We start from the raw sequence: 22,799 nt of genomic DNA, 5'->3' as shown, positions 1-22,799 counted from the left end.
GAGCCAGCCTGGAGTGTTGGAAGAGCAGCATGGAACCTACTGTGGCTGAAACAGAGTGAACGGAAGGGAGAGAAGTAGGGGTGAGGTCAGAAGGGTAAAGAGGGGCCACTCTGGTGTCTGTTCTGAGTAGCCAGGTAGGAGGCAGGGTGAGGTACACTTCTGAAGGGCAGAGGAAGGGAGGACAGCAGGCTGGGCTCTGCCATTCTTATGTAGTGAGCAGTGATGCCACTTCTCCCCTTGACTTCTTCATACTGGGTAGCTCCAGGGCTCTGGTTTTACATAGGGTCCTCACTATTGAGAGGTGTTGGTCCTCTGTGTAGGCAGTCCAGGAACCCAGGGCAACCATGGGGCTCCCAGGAGTTGTATGTCTCTAAGGAGACTATATTTTATAAATTCCAGCATTTATTGATGTTCAAGTGTTTACCATCTTGTGACTAAGCAGACAGACATTTATACACACACACATACACACACACACACACATATATATATATATATTACAGATTAGACCTTGCTGTATTGCTCAGGCTAGCCTCGAACTCCTGGGCTCAAGCAGTCCTCCAACCTCAGCTTCTCGCATAGCTGAGACTGCGTAACTGAGACTACAAGTACGTGTCACTGTGCCTGGCTCTCAAATTACACAGTTGCATCTTGGCTTTCAGTTTGACACAACGACAAATTTCTTTTGTATATATGTGATTACCCATCAATATGTTTGAAATAATTTATCTGTGAGTGCTGACTGACTCTTAATTAAGGACCTTAATTCAGGTATATTAACATTTATTTTGGATAGATATATGCCAAAAATATTGTAGAGTAACAATAATGGAAAATATTAGAAACTGGTTTCAAAAATATGATTTGCATTAACCTTAATGGAATTAAATGTGCATCCTGTTCCTTCTTTTTTTTTTTTTTTTTTGCCCTAAAGGTAAAAGTCAGTGTTACTTGTTTTGACTAGTAGATCTTCCGTAACAGATTATGGAGTAAATATTTCCTAATGGTATGTGCCAGATGAAAGTTCACATTGCTGCTGCTAATCAGAAACTGAAGGTCACCTCCTAAAAAGCTTGTATGAATCCAATTTTGAAACTTGCTAATTTCAGGTCAGTCTTTTTTGGCTTGCTTTTTTGCTGAGGTGAATCTGCCATTACCTAAATTGTCTTCAGACTTTAGCCTGTAGAGGAAGCTGTACTTAATTAAGCAGCTGGAATTTGGGTGATTCTGTAAATTTGCACTGTGGTCAACAAAGATGATTTACCATCTGCCTAGCCCATTCTACGTGGGTGGAAGCCACAGGACCAGTGGGCATCTGTCACTGTGGAGGGACTGGACCCTTTGACTTTGATTGAGACAGGCATGTGCAACCAACTCATTATTCTGATAATTGCCCATTAAAAGGAGAAAAGTAAGGAAGTAAGCAAATTTCCTGCTTTTCCGGTAGAAACTGTTTTTCATGGTAACCAATAGCCCTAATGGATGAGAGAAAAATCTCCACTTTGCAGACCATGATCAATTCAGTGACTCAACCAGTGGCCCACAGTGGAGGATGAAACCATTTGTTGGAAGGTTGCTGAGGAACCGCATTTGGGAGAATCAGGCCTTCCCCACTCAAATCCCATTGATCAGCCTTAGTGTCATGGAAATGGAGGCAGGTAATTATGTCTCCTGATGTGCTGCAGTAAGAACCACACAACATCTCTAATATTAATAATATTATTCTACTTCTCCCTCTTAAAAAAAAAAAACCTGAAATAATCTAATCTAGCTTCTAAAATGAATCCAGTCTACAGGAAATGTGGGGTGCAGTGACGCAAGTTATGCAATACCACGAGAAAGCAACCAGACAAATTCAGAATGTGGTATATCCTGTAATAAGCTGACCTGATTTGTTTAACAAGTCAGTAGCATTAAAAAAAATTACACAGAATGTACTGTTCTGGATTAAAAGAGAGTTAAGCAATATAAAAACCAAATAAAATTACCTTTTGGGGTTGAGATTCAAACCAAATGTAAAAAAGATAATGTTTAAAAGAGAATTTGGGAAGCTTGAACACATACTGAGTCTTGGTTGACTGGGATTTGCTTCAAAAAAAAAAAAAATTGATGGGGAAGGATAGATGGAAAAAACATGGCAAAATGTTAATGGAATTGAAACTTTTAATTTTTTTTTTTTTTTTTGAGACGGAGTCTCGCTCTGTCGCCCAGGCTGGAGGTCAGTGGCCGGATCTCAGCTCACTGCAAGCTCCGCCTCCCGCGTTTACGCCCATTCTCCTGCCTCAGCCTCCCGAGTAGCTGGGACTACAGGCGCCCGCCACCTCACCCGGCTAGTTTTTTGTATTTTTTTTTAGTAGAGACGGGGTTTCACCGTGTTAGCCAGGATGGTCTCGATCTCATGACCTCGTGATCCACCCGTCTTGGCCTCCCAAAGTGCTGGGATTACAGGCTTGAGCCACCGCACCCGGCCGAAACTTTTAATTTTTTTGTAGAGACAGGATCTTGCTGTGTTGCCCAGGCTGATCTCAAACTCCTGGGCTCAAGTGATCCTCTCACCTCAGCCTCCCACAACACTGGGATTATAGGCATGAGCCACTGTGCCTGGCCATAGGATTGAAGCGTTTTGATGGGTACATGCTTTTGTGTCTGTTTGGACCTTTTCCAAGTTTGCAAAAAGTGAGAGAGAAATTCAGGAATGTATTAAAAGTGTAATATATCAGAGTACCCAATAAATAACTCCATTTCATGGAGGAGTTTTCGCATGTGAAGTGGTCTTCTAACAGAAAGGGAGCATTATTGAGTAGTTAGAAAACCCAAGGTATAGGGATGAAGAGAAAAGCATGTGTTCTTCAAAAAAATGAAGAGAATAAAAGTGAATCAAAGGAGAAAATGGGAACAGAGAAAAGACCCTCTCTGAAAGTGGGAGGCCAGCAGCAGGGTAGGAGTCAAGGAAAGAATGAAATGTTGCTAATTTGGGGGACTAGTGATTGAATGACAATGTTGCTGTCTTTTCAGAGAGTAGGATTTAAAATTTTGAGTTGCTGAAAAGGCTTGAATGAATTTGCTGGAAAAATTAGGTTTGGTGGGTAGATTAGAAGGAAACAAATAGGAGAGTTCATGGAATATAATTTCAGATAGAACTGACTCTCCTGAATTAATTTTTTGGTTCTGGTCAGCTTGGGAGACCTCACAGGATTGGATATGGCCTGTTCTGGCAGCCTCCCTCCTCTTTACAAACCAGGAACCTGAGCACCCATGAAACAGCATTTGCCTGAAGTCCTTCTGAGGCCAGCCAACGAAGGGGTTATGTGTCCTATGTGTCTGCTGCCTCCCCGCTGCCTCGGGCCAGTGCAGTCTAGTGCAGAGGGGCTTGTTGGCAGAGGCCATCCCACTGTGAGAACAGGCTGCCTTGCCCCTCTGCTAATGGCGAAATGTCCAGAGCCAGGAAATCAGAAACAGCCTGATGTGGAGGCACCCCTGAGCACCCTTGTTCTCACTAGGACCGCTCCTGAGTAGGCCCAGCCACCTGCCCTGCCTTCCTCTTCTTCCAGCTGAGCCACCCACCCGCCTCGATAAATACACATGAGCTAGCTGCAAGCGTTGCACAGATGACAGGGTCAATAAAAGCGCTCCAGGACTGGTAGGCCAGATAAATAAATAGACAGTGGCACTAGGTGTGATGAGTGCTGTGATGCAGATGGAAAATAGACTCAAGTCTGTTGATTCGGCAAAACTTTCAGCTGCTCCTCTCCCCGCACCCAGCTCACTGTGCCAGGGCCAGCCCTCGTACCAGAACCTCCTACCTAACCAAGAGCGCATCCGAGTGGGGGCAGGGCAGATAGCCCAGTAGGCCATGGGGAGAGTGAGGAGATACTGGTAACTGCCTCTCAATATACAATCTCTTTTTTCTTTTTTCCTTTCTTCTTTCTTTCTTTACCTTTTTTTCCCCCCAAGACAGGATTTCACTTTGTTGCCCAGGGTGGAGTGCAGTGGCACAATCACAGTTCACTGCAGCCTGAACTCCTGGGTTCAAGTGATTCTCCTGTCTCAGCCTCCCAACTATCTGGGTCTACAGGTGGACTTCACCACACCCAGCTAAACTGTATTTTTTTTTTTTGTAGAGTCAGGATTCCATTACATTGCCCAAGCCGCCCTTTTTTCTTAGTAACAAACTCTCATTTTGTTTTCCATACTGTGCGTGGAATAAGGACTACTCTTAGTTCCTTAAAGCTGGGAGTGGTCACTTGAATAAGATCTGGTTCTTGACGGTGTAACTAGAAGTACTGCATGAGATTACTGGGACGTCTTAAGGGGAAATGGGTGATCCTTTCTCCCCCAATTTTCTACCATCTCCAGTGCGTGCAGAATGGCTGAGGGCCATTTAGCCATTTACAACCGTGAAGTCACCTAGAAATGGGAGCCTCACATGAGTGTGCTGAGCAGAAGGCTGGGAAGCAGGCTCCTTGTGATGCCCTGGCATCTCTATTCCAGCCCTGGTCCCTCTGCTCTGGATTTGTTTTATCTTAGAAAAATATAAACATCATTGTTTTTCTTTCCCCCGTCTGAGATGCAGTTTCACTCTCGAGTACAATGGAATACGATGGTGTGATCTCGGCTCACTGCAACCTCTGCCTCCTGGGTTCAGGCGATTCTCCTGTCTCAGCCTCCCAAGCAGCTGGGATTACAGGTGTGTGCCACCACGCCCGGCTAATTTTTGCATTCTTAGTAGAGATGGGGTTTTACCATGTTGGTCCGGCTGGTGTTGAACTCCTGACCTCAGGTGATCCACCTACCCTGGCCTCCCAAAGTGCTGGGATTACAGGCATGAGCCACCGCACTCGGCAACATTGTTCTTATTTAAGCCACTATATTGGTTTTGGGTTTGATTTTAATTAATTTTTTTTTTTTTTTTTTTTTTTTAACTGTAGAGATGGAGCCTCACAGTGTTGCCCAGGCTGGTCTCAAACTCCTGGGCTTAAGCGATCCTCCTGTCTGGGTCTCCTAAAGTGCTGGGATTACAGGTGTGAGCCACCATGCCTGGCCTGTTTCTGTTTTTGTTTTGTTATATGTAGATAAACCTGATTCTAATTAAATGGAAGCAGGAAGACTAGTTAAGGGGCTATTAGAGCAGTCTAAGTGAGGGATGATAGTAGTTTGGAATAGAAGGGTGGCAGAGGTGACTAGAAGTAGTTATATGTATTTTTACTGCAGTAAAATATATGTAACATAAATTTTGCCATTTTAACCATTGTTAAGCGTACAGTAGTGTTAAGTACACTCACATTGTTGTGCAAGCATCACCACTATCCATCTCTAGAACTTTCTTATCTTCCTAAACTGAAACTCTGTACCTGCTCAACAATAACTCCTGGTTCCCCTCTCCTCCCAGCTCCTGGCAAGAACCTTTCTTTGTGTCTCTATAAATTTGACTAGGAACTTCGTATAAATGGACTCATAGAATATTTGTCCTTTTGTGACAAGTGTGTTTCACTTACCATAATGTCTTTAAGGCTCATTCGTGAGCTTTAAATTTCTTTTTAAGACTAGCATCAGAATTTCCTTCTTTTTAAAGGCTGCAGCCGGGCGCAGTGGCTCATGCCTGTAATCCCAGCACTTTGGGAGGCTGAGGCGGGTGAATCACCTGAGGTCAGGAGTTTGAGACCAGCCTGGCCAACATGGTGAAACCCCATCTCTACTAAAAATACAAAAAATAGCTGGGCATGGGGATGAATGCCTGTAGTCCCAGTTACTCGGGTGGCTGAGGCAGGAGAATTGCTTGAACCTGGGAGGCGGAGGTAGCAGTGAGCCAAGATCGCACCATTACACTCCAGCCTGGGTGACAAAAGTGAAACTCTATCTCAGAAAAATAAAAATAAAAATAATAAATAAATAAATAAATAAAGGCTGATAAATATTTCAGCAGTTGTATTTTGCATGATTTATGACATGAGCACCCTCTGGTAGTGCTATGTAGTACTCTCTGGTAGTACTATTTACTCTGGTAAATCACTCTGGTAGTCACTCTCTGGTAGTCACTCTCTGGTAGTACTATTTACTGAGATGGGGAGTAGTGGGGAAGAGTAAGTTCAGATAATAGGTCTGTGGTGCCTGTTAGATATCCCATGGGTGATTTCTAGAGGATAGTTGCATACACAAATCTGGAGTTGAAGGTTGAGGTCCAGAACTTGGAGACCCTCAGTCAGTAGATGAATGTAAAGCTAGAGAACTGAAGGAGGTCATCAAGGAAGAGCGTAGTTGGAGAATGAGTAAACCCTGGGGCACTCCCACATTTACAGTCAAAAGATGAATAGGAAGCCGCCCAGGAGTCTGAAACTGGAACAGCTGGAGAGCTAGGAAGGAAATGAAGCAAGGGTGCTGCTGTTGAAGGGAGGTGAGGCCTCCTCTCCACCCCATTCCAAGATTTGCCATAGTTATACCACTTGGAACACTGTGCACATACAGCCGGCTGGGAGTGTCCCTGTCAGATGTGGATATTGGGATCTCTGTCTCAGTGCGGTAACATGCAAGGCATCCAGTGTGACAGAGTGGCCTCACCCAAGTGATATGTCATGATAAGGAGACTGGCATATGGAGACTGATTGGCGACTGATTTCCATTTGCCAGTTTCCTGTTTGCCTTTGTAATCGGTTTATCAATTGAGGTATTTTAGTATTCTTGATGGAAGTGACAAATTTTAACAAAAAGTATACTCGTGAACAAAAAGAATTTTCTGACCTCTGATGGGCTCCTGATGCTATATATCAGGATAACTTAAATATATTTTTATCTCTGCCCTATATAAACCCACAGTGTATTATGGAGAAAACTTGCATTTTGTTTTTATTTATTTTTTGAAATGGAGTCTCGCTCTTTCTTCCAGTCTGGAGTGCAGTGTTGTGATCTTGGCTCACTGCAACCTCTGCCTCCCAGGTTGAAGCGATTCTCCTGCCTCAGCCTCCCGAGGAGCTGGAATCACAGGCGTGCACCACCATGCCCGGCTAATTTTTGTATTTTTTGTAGAGACAGGGTTTCACCATGTTGACCAGGCTGGTCTTGAACTCTTGACCTCAAATGATCCGCCTGCCTCAGCCTCCCAAAGTGCTGGGATTACAGGCGTGAGCCACTGTGCCTGGCCAAAACTTGCATTTTGAATGGGAAAAATTACTCAATAGTAATTAACATGGACTTAGTTATCTTGAGTGGCATTTCATTTTTTCCCTGGATGATATTTGGTAATTATTATTATTAGGTGTGTTAAGATTTATAGCAGTGTAGCTGAAATATAAAACTTCCTATGTATATTGATATGGTAACAAATTTTTAATATATTTTATTTTGGAAAGCAAACTATAAAACAACACACAATCTACTTTTTGCAAAAAAAAAAAATCTATAGGTACAAATATGGGCTGTTAGGAATCATACAATCAATGGTTATACCTATTTAGGAATATTTAGAACTATTTGTATGTTTGTATAGCTAATCTTTTCCCCCCTGACTTATTGATGATGAGTATTACTGATACAAAAGGTTTTGTGCACCACAGTGCATTGCCCATGAAATATGAACTCAGAAACTGCCTATGCTGTTATTTTCACCAGCAGTGAAGCAGCGTGTCCGGGGGCACAATGTACTCTTGTGTGAATTATTAGCATTTGGTGTTGGTTCCGACACCCTTGGGCATGAGCTTTCTTTCTCTCCCTCATTTGTTCTAAACATAGCATGGCAGCTTTTCTGTGCTCTAGGTAATTGCTGACTGCAAGGAGACTGGGTTATTCTTTAGTTAGTTTTTTACTTATTAGTTTCAGTAAGCCTGTTTCTTACATTTTTCTACTGTAGCATAATCTTCATAATTACTTTCTATAGTCCAGGCATGGTCTACTGCATTCTCTGTGTCTCTGGGTCTTTGTGTCACATTCTAGTATGTAGCTCATTATGTAATGAATCCAGTGATCATCAGAACAAAAGAGACCTCATTAAGAACAAGGTTGAGGACACTAGGAACCTAATGTAACATTTAAGGTATAAATGAGTATTGAAGAGAAAGAAATGATTGAATGCTTTGGAATTTCTAATACAAGCACCCGTCTTGGACCTACTTACACTGGGTTTTTAAAGTAATCGGAAATAAATGGATGTATGAGAGTTTTACTTGTTCCTCACTCTAAAGGGATATAAAAAAGATGAACTCGAGTTCATGGAGTTAAGCAGAACAGTGAACTTAGTGAGAAATTATTTGTATTGATGTGAAAATCACACCATGTTTTGGGAAATGGGGTGGACTTGGGCACTCCATAATTCCAACCACATGCAGGTATTACAGGCTGAGTCAGACCTGAGCCTAGAAGAGGAATAGCTGCAACTAAACTTTGAAATATTCCAGGAAAGCAGAGTTGACATGTAGGTTGATCTTCAACAACTGCAGTGGTATAGAAAGAGTGATCTTGGCCAGGCACGGTGGCTTATGCGTGTAATCCCAGCACTTTGGGAGACCGAGGTGGGCGAATCACGAGGTCAGGAGATCGAGACCATCCTGGCTAACACAGTGAAACCCCGTCTCTACTAAAAATACAAAAAATTAGCCGGGCGTGGTGGCAGGCGCGTATAGTCCCAGCTACTCTGGAGACTGAGGCAGGAGAATGGCAGGAACCTGGGAGGCGGAGCTTGCAGTGAGCCGAGATTGTGCCACTGTACTCCAGCCTGGGCCACAGAGCAAGACTCCGTCTAAAAAAAAAAAAAGAAAGGGTAGTCTTTTGGGGCTCCAAATAGGAAGGCCTTAAATTAAAAACTGTTTTACAATCTGAATAAAATATAAATATCATCAAAAAGAAAAGGTATTCTGGTCACGTACATGAACACAACATCCTTAGCAGCAGATGTGGTATGTGTGCAAAGGAATAGGAAGGTAAACATGCACCCTTCTCCTCCAACATCAAGGTTGCTAGAAAACAGGCTCTCATTCAGTAGACCCCGATAGCCGTCTGTAATCCATAGCTCCTCCTCTGATTAGTATTTATCCACTATTGTGGCTACATTCTAGATCTTGTCATAGGAAGAAAGTGTAGTCTGGTGGTTGGCAACACAACTTTTGGAGTCAAACAGACCTGGTGTCAGATCCCCACTTATTACCTGCTTGACATTGAGCAAGTTTCTTTATCTCAGTAAACCTCAGTGTTGTCATCTGTAAAATGGGTGAATTGCTCACACCCCACAGGGATGGTTCACCAAACGTAAAGTGCTTGATATTTAAACAGTCAATAAATGGTAGCTGTTGATAGAACTTCGCTGGCATTTTAAACTTAAATGCCTGCCTTTGGCCACTCTGCTCATCCCCAGCTTCCCATACCTGTTCTGCAATTTGAACCACACAGTCCAGGAAACTTTCTCCATGTGAAGGAGAAAATAGCTTTCCACAGCCCTGGGGTCACACTCTCCCAAATTTATGTCAGGAAGACACCCAAGGACTGGCTCATCCCTGGGTCAAGGAGAGTGGGGTCTGTTTCAGGCGGGGAGCTCAGCTAAGACATGAGATCCTCATAGAGGAAAGGTGGGCAAAGGCAGGCCAGAGGTTGAGCTCTGTAGTCTCTTTAAGAGAAGGTGGTGGTTATGTATCTGCTACTCTGCGTAAATTTTTAGAGCAGCTATCTGATGAAACGGCTGTTTCCAAGGTCCAATATTAACCATTGGTTTGATTGGCTTTTAATAAGTTATTTACAGCACAGATATTTTGTTACAATCATAATTTGTATGACTGAGTTGGTCTCCAGGCATCCTGGGTAGGAGAGGGAGGTGCACAGTGGCTGAGCTGTTGTCCTCATTCCTTATTTATAGGAAAGAAGCTTAGGTTAAATGACTCATCCAAGGTCAAACAGGTCCTAAGTGGTGGAGACAACACAGACAATGCCTTTTAAAACTGACCCAAGTCTCTTACCCCACTCCTTCCTACGGCAGCGTTCTGCCTTTCTTACTGCCACCCCATAGCAAGAGGGCTTCCTCTACCTCATTCTCCCCAGGGGTGATGGCCTTGTCAGAGAGCATCCTGTTCTTGATCTGGGGGCCCTCCTTCAGGCCTTCAGCCATTCCTCAGAACTTTGCCCCTTAGGAGGTAATAGGGTAGCTCTCTCTTTGCCCTTGGTCATTTCCTCGGAGAGCCTTTTCCTTCCCACCCGCCTATGTTCCTTTCCCAGCAGCACCCGACCTTGCATATCTGTTCATTGCCTGTTGACTCCCCCATTAGAATGTCACCCTGGTGAGAGCAGGGACTTGCTCATTCTCTTTCCGGTAGTGTTCCCAGCTCCTTGTGCTTGGTGCATATTAGGCATCCCCATGTTATATATTTATTGAGAGAATGAATGACTCTCAATAAATTTATTATTTATTGAGAGAATGAATGTGTCCGTCAGAGCTGTGAGCGTGTGAACCCAGAGCTAATGGAGCATGGCGTCTTCCCTTTCTCCTCCTCCTGCAGCTTCCCATAGCTGCCAAGGTGCTAAGGAAGGAGAGGGAGGAAGAGTTTGTGTCCTTGGGGAGCCAGCTCACTCCCCCTCCCTGTGTCTGCAGTGGATGAGGAGATTGAGGACACCTTCAGCCTACACCATTTAAGGTGGAGTTTCTGTCACGTGCCAGTTGATCCCAGTTTAGAGTCTGCTGAAGGCAGTGGGGCACACAAGTGAAGGGCATGGACATTTGAGTCAGGTGACTGGTCCACCACATCTAGTTTGTATCACCTTGACAATATTTCACAGCCTTTCTATATCTCGATCTTGTTGTCTGTGAAGGGAGGATGACCTCACAGGGTGGTTCCTGGGATTGAATGCTCTAGCCCATGTGACTCTCCAGCGTTGGTCAGGTCCAGGCTGCTTGCTCCACTAAAGCTGTCTGGGTGCTCCATAGGACTGAATAGCTGCTGCTTATTCTACTCCTGGCACCTGTCTGACTGGCCTAGGTGCGCTGCCTCTGTGTCCCTCACCCTGCCCAGTCTAGCACAGAGCACTGGGGAAAGTGCTCTGAGGAGGTGTGAGTGGAAGCCCAGGAGTTTGGGGGACTTCAGCCTGTAATGCCACTTGTTCACTCTGGAGGGTGGATGCTTTGGTGTGAGATTTGTGTCGGTTTTTTGTTTGCTTTAGTTGGTCCTGGTGATTTCTACGGGGTGAGGAGGGATTCAGAGAGAATAAGTGTCATGCTGGGAACTGGCTTGCCCCTGCTTCTCTAGGAAACAGCTCTGACTCGTGGGAACTGAGAGGGCATGTGGCAAAGGGTAGATGCTGAGGTGAGGCGAGAGGTCCACCTGCGCACTGCACCCAAGGAATCTGCGCATGTGCGTGAGGTAAGGCAGGGTGAGAGGTCCACATGCATGCCACAAGGCAGAGAGTCCACGTGTTCATCTGAGGGGAGAGGAAGGTTCAGTGTTACTGTGTGCTGCTGAAGGGTCAGGACAGTGCATGGGCACTGTGCTGGATTTTGGTTCCTTGTAAAAAGCAATGGCCATAGTTCCCTGACCTTCACTACTTCCACGAGGCAGTGGGCTGAGGGCCGGCTCTCTCAGGTCCACTCCTGCTCAGTTGGGTGAATTGCAAACTCAGTAAAGTAAGTTGTGAGTAAGTAATCTGCATAAGCCAAAGAAATATAAAATATCTTCCACAAAAAGATTATTAGGGAACAGGATAAAAGAGCTGCAAAAGGTTTTTGTTAGTATTATTGTCAGATCTGATGTGGGCAAAACAACTATGAGAGATTAGGAAAAAATGTCAATAATCTGGAAGGTTTGTGGTCAGGTTGCTTTGTAAGTGGCAGGTTTTTGCCCTGTGTTAAAGAGGAAATAAGGCCGGCCATGGTAAGTCACGTCTGTAATCCCAGCCCTTTGGGAGGCCGAGGCAGGTGGAGTGCCTGAGGTCAGGAATTTGAGACCAGCCTGGCCAACATGGTGAAACCCCATCTCTACTGAAAATACAAAAATTAGCTGGGTGTGATGGTGCACTCAGGTCAGAGAATCGCTTGAACTCGGGAGGTGGAGGTTGCAGTGAGCCGAGATCATGCCACTGCACTCCAGCCGGGGTGACAGAACGAGACTCCATTTCAAAAAAAAGAAAGATAAATAATAAATGATAGAGAACACATTGTAACTGGTTTACACAAGAGAGTAACAGGGAGGAGCAGCAAAGGAGCTGTCAGAACAGCCTTAGCCCATACCAGAAGGCTGCCAGAGAAATGCACAATCATATCTGAAAATGTTTGTGGCACGTAGTATGTATTTAGTATACATCTTATTATAATTACATATTTATGTGTATAGTATTTTTTAAGTTAATTTCCTCCTTGGTCTATTAGCAGCCAATCACGGATATATATCAGGCTAATGGAGCTGTCCATTATATTTTCTTGACTCCTGGAAGACTGGTCTGTCAGCTTTGTTTCGTAAGACTGGAAAGATGACATATGACTATGTTAATAACTATGTTAACACTCTTACTAAAATAACCAGTATATTTGGATTCCATTTTCAGTGGAATGTCTTATGGTCAAATTGGCCTTCTTTCAGATTTTCAGTTGCATGGTTTTTTTCTTTACCTTCTGAATACTGTGTGGACATAATTGCAGTTGTGGGTGACTGTGGTTCAGCAGGAGCTCAGAGACACCAGAAGTGGTGTGAGTCTAGATGTAGGGAGTGGAGAACAGGATTGGGGGCAAGTTGGTGGGAAATGGGAAGACTTATTTCAACCTTGGACCTTGTTATTTGATGGAAATGTTTTGACTTCTAGGCATCAGTCACTGAGGTCCAAACACAAAAACAAAGGCAGATCCTTCTGAAGCATGGTGGCCTTTTAACTTTGTATGATTTTGGAATTCCAGTTAACCATTGCTTCTATTAAGTTGGTCACTGAAAATTTACTGCGCGAATCCAACAGCAACCCACAACCTAAACATCCCTGGCTGTCTTGTTTTCACAGGTGTTGGGGCGATGTTTCCTGACTGTGGTGCAAGTCCATTTCCAGTTTTTGACTCATGCATTACAGAAGGTCCAGCCGGTGGCTCACTCTTACTTTGCTGAGGTCATTGTGCCAGAAAAAAAGAACAGCAGCAGTGGCAGCAGCTTATCTGGCATGGGCCACACACCTGAACTGGAAGAAGCTGTGCGGTCCTGGCGGGGGGCTGCTGAGGTAACCCTGGCTTTGGGGAGATTGGTACCTGTGTTCAAATAGGAGAGGCTCCAGAGGGCCTTTGCCTGTTGATTCTCAAAAGAGCCATTTCATTTAGAAATGTACATTTTAAACTGTTTCATTAGCTTGTTCATTCATTTAACAGTGAACATCTTTGTGAATGCCCACTTTGTGCCAGGCACTAGGATGACAACCTCTACTCACAGCCTGCTGGGAGAATAGGCTTACAAAAACAGGGTTAAGGGGCCAGGATGGAGATGTGCGGGAGCCAGAGGAAGGGAGGGTCATGTCTCTGAACAGTAGTGCTGCAGGAAAGCTAAGATGGGGGACCAGTGAGAAGAGGCTGGCACCCAAGTCAGGAAAGACGGGGTGGAGCTGTCTGGGGAGGGTAAGTGGCCAGCCAGGCAGCAAGGCAGACGAGCAGGAGTGTTTGGCAGACAGATGGGATGGCAGGCTCCAAAGATAAAACCACAGCAGGGTGAGAGCTCAGTGGACACAGGGAATTTTGTCTGTTTTTTGCTAGTCAAATCATTCCCTATAGCAGGGCTTGGAATCTTTGAAACTTTTTTAATTCTTTAAGTTTTTCTTTTCTTTTTCTTTTTTCTTTTTTTTTTTTTTTTTTGAGACAGGGTCTCGCTCTGCTGCCTAGGCTGAAGTGCAGTGCTGTGATCAAGGCTCACTACAGCCTGGACCTCCAGGCTCAAGAGATCCTCCCACCTCAGCCTCTTCCAAGTAGCTGGGACTACAGGCTCATGCCACCATGTCTAGCTTATTATTATTATTACTATTACTATTACTATTATTCTTTTTTTTTTTTTTTTTGGTAGAGATGGAGTCTCACTGTGTTGTCCAGGCTGGTCTTGAGCTGCTGGGCTTAAGTGATCCACCTACCTCTGCCTCCCAAAGTGCTGGGATTACAGACATGAGCCACTGTGCCCAGACAAGATTCTTTTTTGTTTTGTTTTGTTTTATTTTGTTTTGTTTTGTTTTGAGATGGAGTTTCACTCTGTCCCCCAGGTTGGAGTGCAGTGGCATGATCTTGGCTCGCTGCAAGCTCTGCCTCCCGAGTTCATGCCATTCTCCTGCCTCAGCCTCCTGAGTAGCTGGGACTATAGGCGCCTGCCACTACGCCCGGCTTTTTTTTTTTTTTTTTTTTTGGTAAGAGACGGGGTCTCACCATGTTAGCCAGGATGATCTTGATCTTTTGACCTCGTGATCTGCCTGCCTCGGCCTCCCAAAGTGCTGGGATTACAGGCGTGGACAAGATTCTTAATTGATCTAACTCTGCCTACATCCTCATTTGTCAGTTGCTTTATATGTGATTTGAGCAGTCCTCTAGTATGCTTTATGTGACTTCATGAATTTTTTTTTTGTTTTTTGTTTTTTTTTTTTGATACGGGATCTCGCCCTGTCACCCAGGCTGGAGTACAGTGGCACGATCTTGGCTCACTGCAGCCTCCGCCTGCTGGGTTCAAACAATTCTCTGCCTCAGCCTCCCAAGTAGCTGGGATTACAGATGCCCGCCACCACGCCTGGCTAATTTTTGTATTTTAGCCCAGCTAAGTCTTGTATTTTTAGTAGAGGCAGGGTTTCACCATCTTGGCCAGGCTGGTCTTGAACTCCTGACCTTGTGATCTACCTGCCTTGGCCTCTGAAAGTGCTGGGATTACAGGCGTGAGCCGCCACACCGGACCAACATGAAGTCTTTTATCCCTTGGAAGATTGGCTATTTCCCAGCACAGCAGATATGTTTATAAAATCTAACCATCATGCAAGAGCTAGACCAGGAGGTTGGCTCCCTAGTGGATAGAGAGCGCAGTGGTGTGGGATGGTGTGGCATGGTCATCAGCAATAACGTGGGGGAGAATTGTGCGAGTCTCCTCTCGTGGTGACAACCTTATGACTGAATGGTGGGCTGCAGGGAGCCACTCCGGTGGGGCGATTCCAGCCTAGTGCAGGGTTGCTTTCCTAGTCACTCTGATGTGGCATTCTCTATTCCTTTTCCACAGCCAGAAGCATTTAAGCTTAAATAAAAGGCAATCAAAAACAGCTCTGAAAAAGTCTGTTTTAAGGAGACTTTTGCCTATGATCAGTGACATTTCTTTTGGGAGACAGAGTTGCGCTCTTGTTGCCCAGGCTGGAGTGCAATGGCGTGATCTTGGCTCACTGCAACCTCCACCTCCCAGGTTCAAGCAATTCTCCTGCTTCAGCCTCCCGAGTAGCTGGGATAACAGGCACACACCACCACGCCAGGCTAATTTTTTTATTTTTAGTAGAGATGAGGTTTCACCATGTTGGCCTGGCTGGTCTCGAACTCCTGACCTCAGGTGATCCACCCTCCTTGGCCTTCCAGAATGCTGGGATTACAGATGTGAGCCACTACTCCTGGCCATCGGTGACATTTCTTGTAGGCATTTTACTACATCTTTGTTTCCAGTATGAGAAATAAAAAATAAACATTAGAAGTTGAGACTTTAACTAGGACTTACTGCTCCATTTTACAGAGTAAAAGATAATTTTCTTTTCTTTTTTTTTTTTTTTTTTTTGAGACAGAGTCTTACTCTTTCGCCCAGGCTGGAGTGCAGTGGCACAATCCCCGCTCACTGCACCCTCCGCCTCCCGTGTTCAAGTAGTTCTCCTGCCTCAGCCTCCTCAGTAGCTGGGATTATAGGTGCCCGCCACCATGCCCAGCCAATTTTTTATTTTTAGTAGAGATGGGGTTTCGTCACACTGGCCAGGATGGTCTCAAGCTCCTGACCTCAGGTGATCCACCTGACTTGGCCTCCCAGAGTGCTGGGATTACAGGCGTGAGGCACCACCCGGGCCAAAAGATAATTTTTTAAAACTATCCCAACAGGCAAACACAGAGTAAACCATAATTTATAGTTAACAGTATAGTGATTCATTAATGTCTAGTTCACATCATTCCATAATGAACTTGGCAAAGTGTTTCATTTTATGTTTTGGAAATTTTCTTTAGTAAAATTTTCAAAACATGATTTTTCACATCTTAATATTGTCCAGTCTCTAGTTTTATTATTTCAATTTCATGCCATTTGCTGCATTGTTGTCATTTCTTTTTAATTTTCACTGTTTGCTTGCATGTTTTGGTCTTTTTCCTGTTTGCTTGCATGTTTTGGTCTGTCTTTCATGCTAAAGACTTTCCTTGAGCTGGCTTTCTGTTCATCAGAAAGGCCCTGGAATGCTAATTGGAGGCTGTGTGTGGGGGTGGGACCAGTTGGCTTTATTGTAGATGGCTGGACCCTGAGGTCCAGACCTGCACCTTGTCGCCTTGTCGTGTGACTTTACAGCCCTTGGTGTCCTCTTGGCTGCTGGGCCCCAGCCTCCTGACTGTTCAGCTCACACATGTGAACCTAACACCTGCCTTGGTCCCCTGCTCCATCTTCTGGACCACTCATGCCGAGGACCAGCCCACAGTAGGAGGCCTCCGAGTGCTCTCTTGACCTTTTCACCTTGACCTTTTCTGCCACCATTTTAGTCTGTCCAGGCCTTTCTGCTCTTTTTACACTCCTTTGCTTTCAGCCAGTGATGCCACCTCCCACTACACTGAGAAAATAGAATCTCCCTGATGGCAGCCCTTCTTCCTCATGTGGCCAAGCCACCACCGCCCCTGCCACCCCACATCACACCCATCTTTTCTTCCTTCTCCTGCCTCATGACAGCAGGGGAGGTACTGTCTCCTCCTGTCCAGGATTTCCGGTACCCGCCTTGCCCCCATCCTTGAGGGCCCAGCTTCTGTGGTGTGACCCAGTGTTTTCTCTCCCTCATCCTCAGCCTGTTCCCGCCAGTATACAAAGATGCTTCCCACAGAAAAGTCCATTTCTCTGCTCTTTTCTCAGCCAACTTCTTGGAGTAGTTGTCTGCCTTTCTTTCACTTTTCATTCATTCTAAAAAATTACTGTTTTATTTTTACTGCACCCTGTGGCTCCTTACTGCTCCTGGCACACCCCATAGACAGTTTACCCGGAGTAATCTAAAAAGTAATTATTGTTGAAGTATTTCAGGCATATAGAACATTTCATACCCATCAGTATCTTCCTTTTAGCTGCCTGCCATATTTGCTCATGCCTGTTGCATATTTTTAACAGAAAAGTATCACCAGTGCCCCTTTTTTTTTTTTTTTTTTTTTTTTTTTTTTTAAGACTGGGTCTTGCTTTATTGCCCAGGCTGGTGTGCAGTGGTGATCACAGCTTACTGCAGTCTTGACCTCCTTGGCTCAAGCAATCCTCCTGAGTAGCTCAGACTATAGGCATGCACCACCATGCTTGGCTAATTATTTATTTTATTTTACTGTTTATTTATTTTATCAAAGACAGGGTCTTGCTATGTTCCCAGGCCGGTCCCCAGCTCCTAGGCTCCTGCACCCAGTCTGCAAATTCACTTGAATCCCTTTTGTACCTCTCCACTTTCTTATTCATCCCTTTGTCTCTAGAAATAACCTCTTTTGAATTTGAAGCCTGTGATTCTTGTGCGTATTTTAGTATTTTTCCATATATGAATGTATCCATATATAAGGTATTATTTTACACAGTCTGAAACTTTATGTACATGATGTCATTCAGCTTGCTGAAATCTGGCTTCCACTCCTATACAAGAACATGCCTTCTCTTATCAAGGTCATTGGTGCCTTCCTTCCGTGTTTTCAAATCCAGGGAAGCCTTTCAACAACTTTCAGCAGCTCACAGCAATGTGGAGAATACTCCTCCCTGGAAATACGCTCATCTTGTGACATCCAAGAACCAGGCTTTCTTTCCTCTTGGGTCATCCTTTCTTCATCTAGTTTACTGGCCTCTCCTTCCTCAACACAACTTCTGAATGAGTTTCTCCAGGCTCATTCAGATAGCGCCCTTCTCCTTAGGGGTTCTCCATACAGTCTTGGGACTCAAAAAGCCACCTGTGTCCTGGGAGGGGGCTCAAATGTGTGTGACCAGTGAGCAGCCCACTTCCTGTGGGCTTCAGGCACCTGAGCTCAGCTGCTACCAGGGGTCTCGCAGGTGGCTCGGGCATAGCCTCTCTCCACTCACCTGTTCCTAGACCCTCCATATGCTAGTAAGCGGTGCCATCCCACACTGGGTTGTTCACTTGAGAAAGCTGAGATTTATCCTTCAGCATTTCCATCATGTCCACACCTAGTCCAGTCCTTAAGAAAACCAGGCAGGTCCCACCTCCAAAATCCTATCCCAGATCTGTCCCCTTCTTCCATGTCCTTTATCACTACCCTCGTTCAGGGAATCGTTACTTCTCCCCTCCCTGTCTTGCTCTCCTTCATTTTAAAATTGGATGATGTTGCTTCTCATTTCCTTAGGGTAGCACGTGGACCCCTTGGCACGACCTGCCTAGACCTGCCTAGTCTGGCTCCTGCCTTGATGGCCAGCCTTATCAGTGGCCACCCTGCCCTCGCTCGCTGGGCTCTAGTTCCTTGGATGTGTCTTTGTTATCTTGGATCCTTGGCCTGTTTCATGGACCCGTCTGTAGGTCTTGACACCCCCACCCCACCCCACACACATGCAATTCCATTCATGACCTTCTCCTCTAATTCTCACCCTAAATACTGCTTTCTGGGTGTCTAGGACACTCCCTGGTGTAGTCCTCTGTTTCCCTCAGTGTTTTTTCTCCATTTATAATTATGTTTTCCTTGTTCATCTTTTTGGCCATGAGGCTGTCAGCTCCAGGAGGGGGTAAGGAGCAGCTTTGTGCTCCAGCATGTACCTAATACACCACCTTGTGAGCTAAATATTTGACTGAAAGATCCTTAGAAAGAGTCAAACAGTTTTAAACTGTGAGACTGTTAGGCTTCAGGGAAGGGTGTTTACATACAGTTTGTGAAACCAAAGCTTTGGAACTTTACGGCATTACAGCAGCTAGTCATTTTCCTGTAGTCTGCAAGTTTTGTAAATATTACAACTCCTACACTGGCCCAGCAGAACAAAAGTTAACTGCTAAAAAATGTTACTTGGTTCACAGAATTGCAACAAAAATAGAAATCTAAAAACAGTTCGTCTGTAATCCCATCTAATAAATCAAATATATATTTTTCTGTATTCTCTTCTTGTCCTGATCCATGTATATATTTTCTGCATTTAATCATCAAATGACACAGATTAGTTTCTCCTTTTCTATCTTGCTTATCTACTCTTCAAAAACATATGTAGTGACTGAACAATAAATATTTAATTTTCTGTGCAGATTTCAAAAGCTCTGTTTTTCTGTTAACATGCCAATGTATATTTTTCCTGTTTTGTATTCATGTGGCCTTTTCCTTCACTGTGTAGGAATGCCCAACCATGTATGTTCTTCCTTTCTTTTTTTATTCTGGAAACTCCAAGTGCCAATATTCTAGGTAACCTGTCTTTTTAAAGCAGGAAAGTTAAAAATGTCTGAATATATATATGTATATATAAAACAAATAACAAGTAGGTAAGTCTTTTTTCCAGGGTTCCTAAAATAAAGGGAGATTTTGGCCGGGTGTCGTGGCTCAAGCCTGTAATCCCAGCTTTTGGGAGGCCGAGGTGGGTGGATCACCTGAGGTCAGGAGTTGAAGACCAGCCTGACCCAGCATCATGAAACCCCATCTCTACTAAAAATACAGAACTTAACTGGGCACGGTGGTGGGCGCCTGTAATCCCAGCTACTCGGGAGGCTGAGTTCAGCAGGAGAATTGCTTGAACTTGGGAGGTGGAGGTTGCAGTTAGCCGAGATAGCACCACTGCACTCCAGCCTGGGTGACAGAGTAAGACCTTGTCTCAAAAAAAAATAAAATAAAATAAAGGGAGATTTCCTTTATCTTCAGGATGGTTAATTAGGCTTTCAAAATTTGGGCTGCTCACTTTGCAATACAAACAATCTAGAACTTCTAGTTTATTTGCTTAGATGGTTTATTGCTGCATTTTAGTTGAGGGGGTTTTTCTTGTTGTTATTGTGGGTCTAATGTTGCAAGAACTGTGCAACCCTCTTTTACCTACCAGTTACTATATATGTTGCAGGCGACATCTAGGCTAAGAGAAAGAGGCTGTGATGGTTGCCTGGCAGGAATTGAAGTTCAACAACTCTTTTGTTCTCAAAGTGCAGCAATTCCTGAGCACCAGCTAAAAGAACTGAACATAAAAATTGACAGTGCTTTGCAAGTAAGTTTTTCAGAACTGACATACTGATTTCCATGGGATAGAAACAAGGGAGGGAGTTAAAGTTGTGATGTTGAACCAATTACAAAGGGTTTTAGAGTAGTAATTGGCCTCCAGTCTTTTAATAGCTATAGAAATTTAAGACTTCTATTTCCATTGAACTTTGTCATCTTATAATTTGCTTTATGATCTTGATTGTTAAAAATAACTTATTTCCAGGCATATAAGATAGCTCTGGAAAGCTTAGGACACTGTGAATATGCAATGAAAGCTGGCTTCCACCTGAATCCAAAGGCGATTGAAGCAAGTTTGCAGGTACACTTTTCCTTCCTAAAGCTCTGGGGACATAGGGTGCTGCTGCTGCTGCAGTGTAATGTGAACCAAGTGTTTTAACAGATGAGCAATGGGTCACCTCTCCTCTTCCATCCATGCCTTTTCCAGGGCTGCTGCAGCGAGGCGGAAGCCCAGCAGACAGGGCGGAGGCAGACACCCCCGCAGCCCATGCAGTGTGAGCTCCCCACCGTCCCTGTGCAGATAGGATCGCACTTCCTGAAGGGCGTCTCCTTTAATGAGTCGGCCGCCGACAATCTGAAACTTAAGACGGTAGCTTTCCATGGGGTTCCAGCAACTGAGTGTGAACTTGAAAATAGAGTTCTTAAGAGAAATGTAAAGGCTTGCAAAGGATGTAGATTAAAAAACAAAATGGGGCCGGGTGTGGTGGCTCACGCCTGTAATCCTAGCACTTTGGAAGGCCAAAGCAGGTGGATCACCTGAGGTCAGCAGTTTGAGACTAGCCTGATCAACATGGTGAAACCCCATTTCTACTAAAAATACAAAAATCAGCCTGGTGTGGTGGCGCATGCCTGTAGTCCCAGCTATTCGGGAGGCTGAGGCAGGAGAATTGCTTGAACCCATGAGGTGGAGGCTGCAGTGAGCTAAGATTGTGCCATTGCACTCCAGCCTAGGCAACAAGAGCAAAACTCTTGTCTTTAAAAAAAAAAAAAAAAAAAAAATTAAAAAGCAGACCTATGGAGACTTTAATCAGACATTTGTCAAGCAAGTTTTTTTTTGTTTTTTGAGATGGAGTTTTACTCTCTCGTCCAGGCTGGAGTACAGTGGTGTGATCTATCTCAGCTCACTGCAACCTTCACCTCCTGGGTTCAAGCAATCCTCCTCCCTCAGCCTCTGAAGAAGCTGGGACTACAGGCATGTGCTACCAAGCCTGGCTAATTTTTGTATTTTTAGTAGAGACGGGGTTTCACTGTGTTGGCCAGGATGATCTCGAACTCCTGGCCTCGGCTGATCCACCTTACTTGGCCTCCCAAAGTGCTGGGATTACAGGCATGAGCCACCGAGCTGGGCCAAGAGAGTTTTATTCATAATTTTATTCAGATGTTTAACAGAAAGGGTTTGAAAGTACACTATAAGATATTATTTATGATTAATGTCTCTCCGTGGACTTGTATGAATTACATAAGAAGAGAGATACTGTCATAATGCTGCAGTGATAATGATTATTTGTGGAACATCATGTGTTCCAGTCATTGTGCCAGGTGCTCCACATCGTTGTCTCACTTAATGCTCACCCATGAGGTGGGGGTGCTGCCCTTTGGCCCACCTGCCACACCTGGGAACTGATACCCAAGGTCACACAGCTAGAAAGTAGAAGAGCTAGAATTTGAGCTTATGTAATCTGTTTCCAGAGCCTGAATACCTGACTACTTGGTCATCCAAAATCATATTGAGATTTTAATTGGTATTTGCTTGTATCAGATGATTTTGTTTCCCTATTTGGAGGGATTCAGAATTTCAAAATTCCTCTATCAGTTCACATCAGTAGATTGCTAAATAATTCTATATTTTGTGCTGGTATAGAAATACCTGTGTATATTATTGCATATGTATCCATATCTAGTCATTCACTCTATGGAGTTGAGAAAATCTCTGAGAGTGATTGATGATCATTACTAAAGAAGTTCAAATGACATAATTAGGGTGTATTTAAAATGCTCTTCTTGAGCCAGGCGTGGTGGCTCATGCCTGTAATCCCAGCACTTTGGGAGGCTGAGGTGGACGGATCTCCTGAGGTCAGGAGTTCAAGACCAGCCTGAGCAACATGGCAAAACCCCATCTCTACTAAAAATACAAAAATTAGCTGGGTGTAGTGGCGGGTGCCTATAATCCCAGCTACTCAGGAGGCTGAGGCAGAAGAATTGCTTGAACTCAGGAGGTGGAGGTTGCAGTGAGCTGAGATTGTGTCAGTGCACTCCAGTCTAGGCAACAGAGCAAGGCTGCGTCTCAAAAAAAAAAAAAAAGTTGCCCTTCTCCCAGAAGTTCAAGACTAGCCTGGGCAACATAGCAAGACTCCACGTCTACAAAAAATTTAAAAATTTGTTGAGTGTGGTGGTGTGCACCTACCTGTGTGGTCCCAGCTACTGGGGAGGCTTGAAGCAGGAGAATCACATAAGCCTGAGGGGTCGAGGCTGCAGTGAGCCATGT

General features: G+C 44.5%; 1 protein-coding gene across 4 annotated transcripts in view; it reads left to right on the top strand.

Moving 5' to 3' along the window:
* GARRE1 (granule associated Rac and RHOG effector 1) overlaps positions 1–22,799 on the top strand; it is a 96,389-nt gene that overhangs the window by 49,667 nt on the left and 23,923 nt on the right. For all 4 annotated transcript variants that reach the window (XM_073016662.1, XM_073016665.1, XM_073016664.1 and 1 more), the window contains exons 3-6: positions 12,949–13,158; positions 20,163–20,303; positions 20,520–20,615; positions 20,742–20,903. In XM_073016662.1, coding sequence (XP_072872763.1) covers positions 12,949–13,158; positions 20,163–20,303; positions 20,520–20,615; positions 20,742–20,903 — 609 coding nt within the window. The remainder of the gene's footprint in view (positions 1–12,948; positions 13,159–20,162; positions 20,304–20,519; positions 20,616–20,741; positions 20,904–22,799) is intronic.

Source organism: Chlorocebus sabaeus, chromosome 6 (assembly GCF_047675955.1).
Source record: "Chlorocebus sabaeus isolate Y175 chromosome 6, mChlSab1.0.hap1, whole genome shotgun sequence".
NCBI lineage: Eukaryota > Metazoa > Chordata > Mammalia > Primates > Cercopithecidae > Chlorocebus > Chlorocebus sabaeus.
Note: the sequence above shows the minus strand (reverse complement) of the source record. Positions and strands in the feature narration are given on the sequence as shown.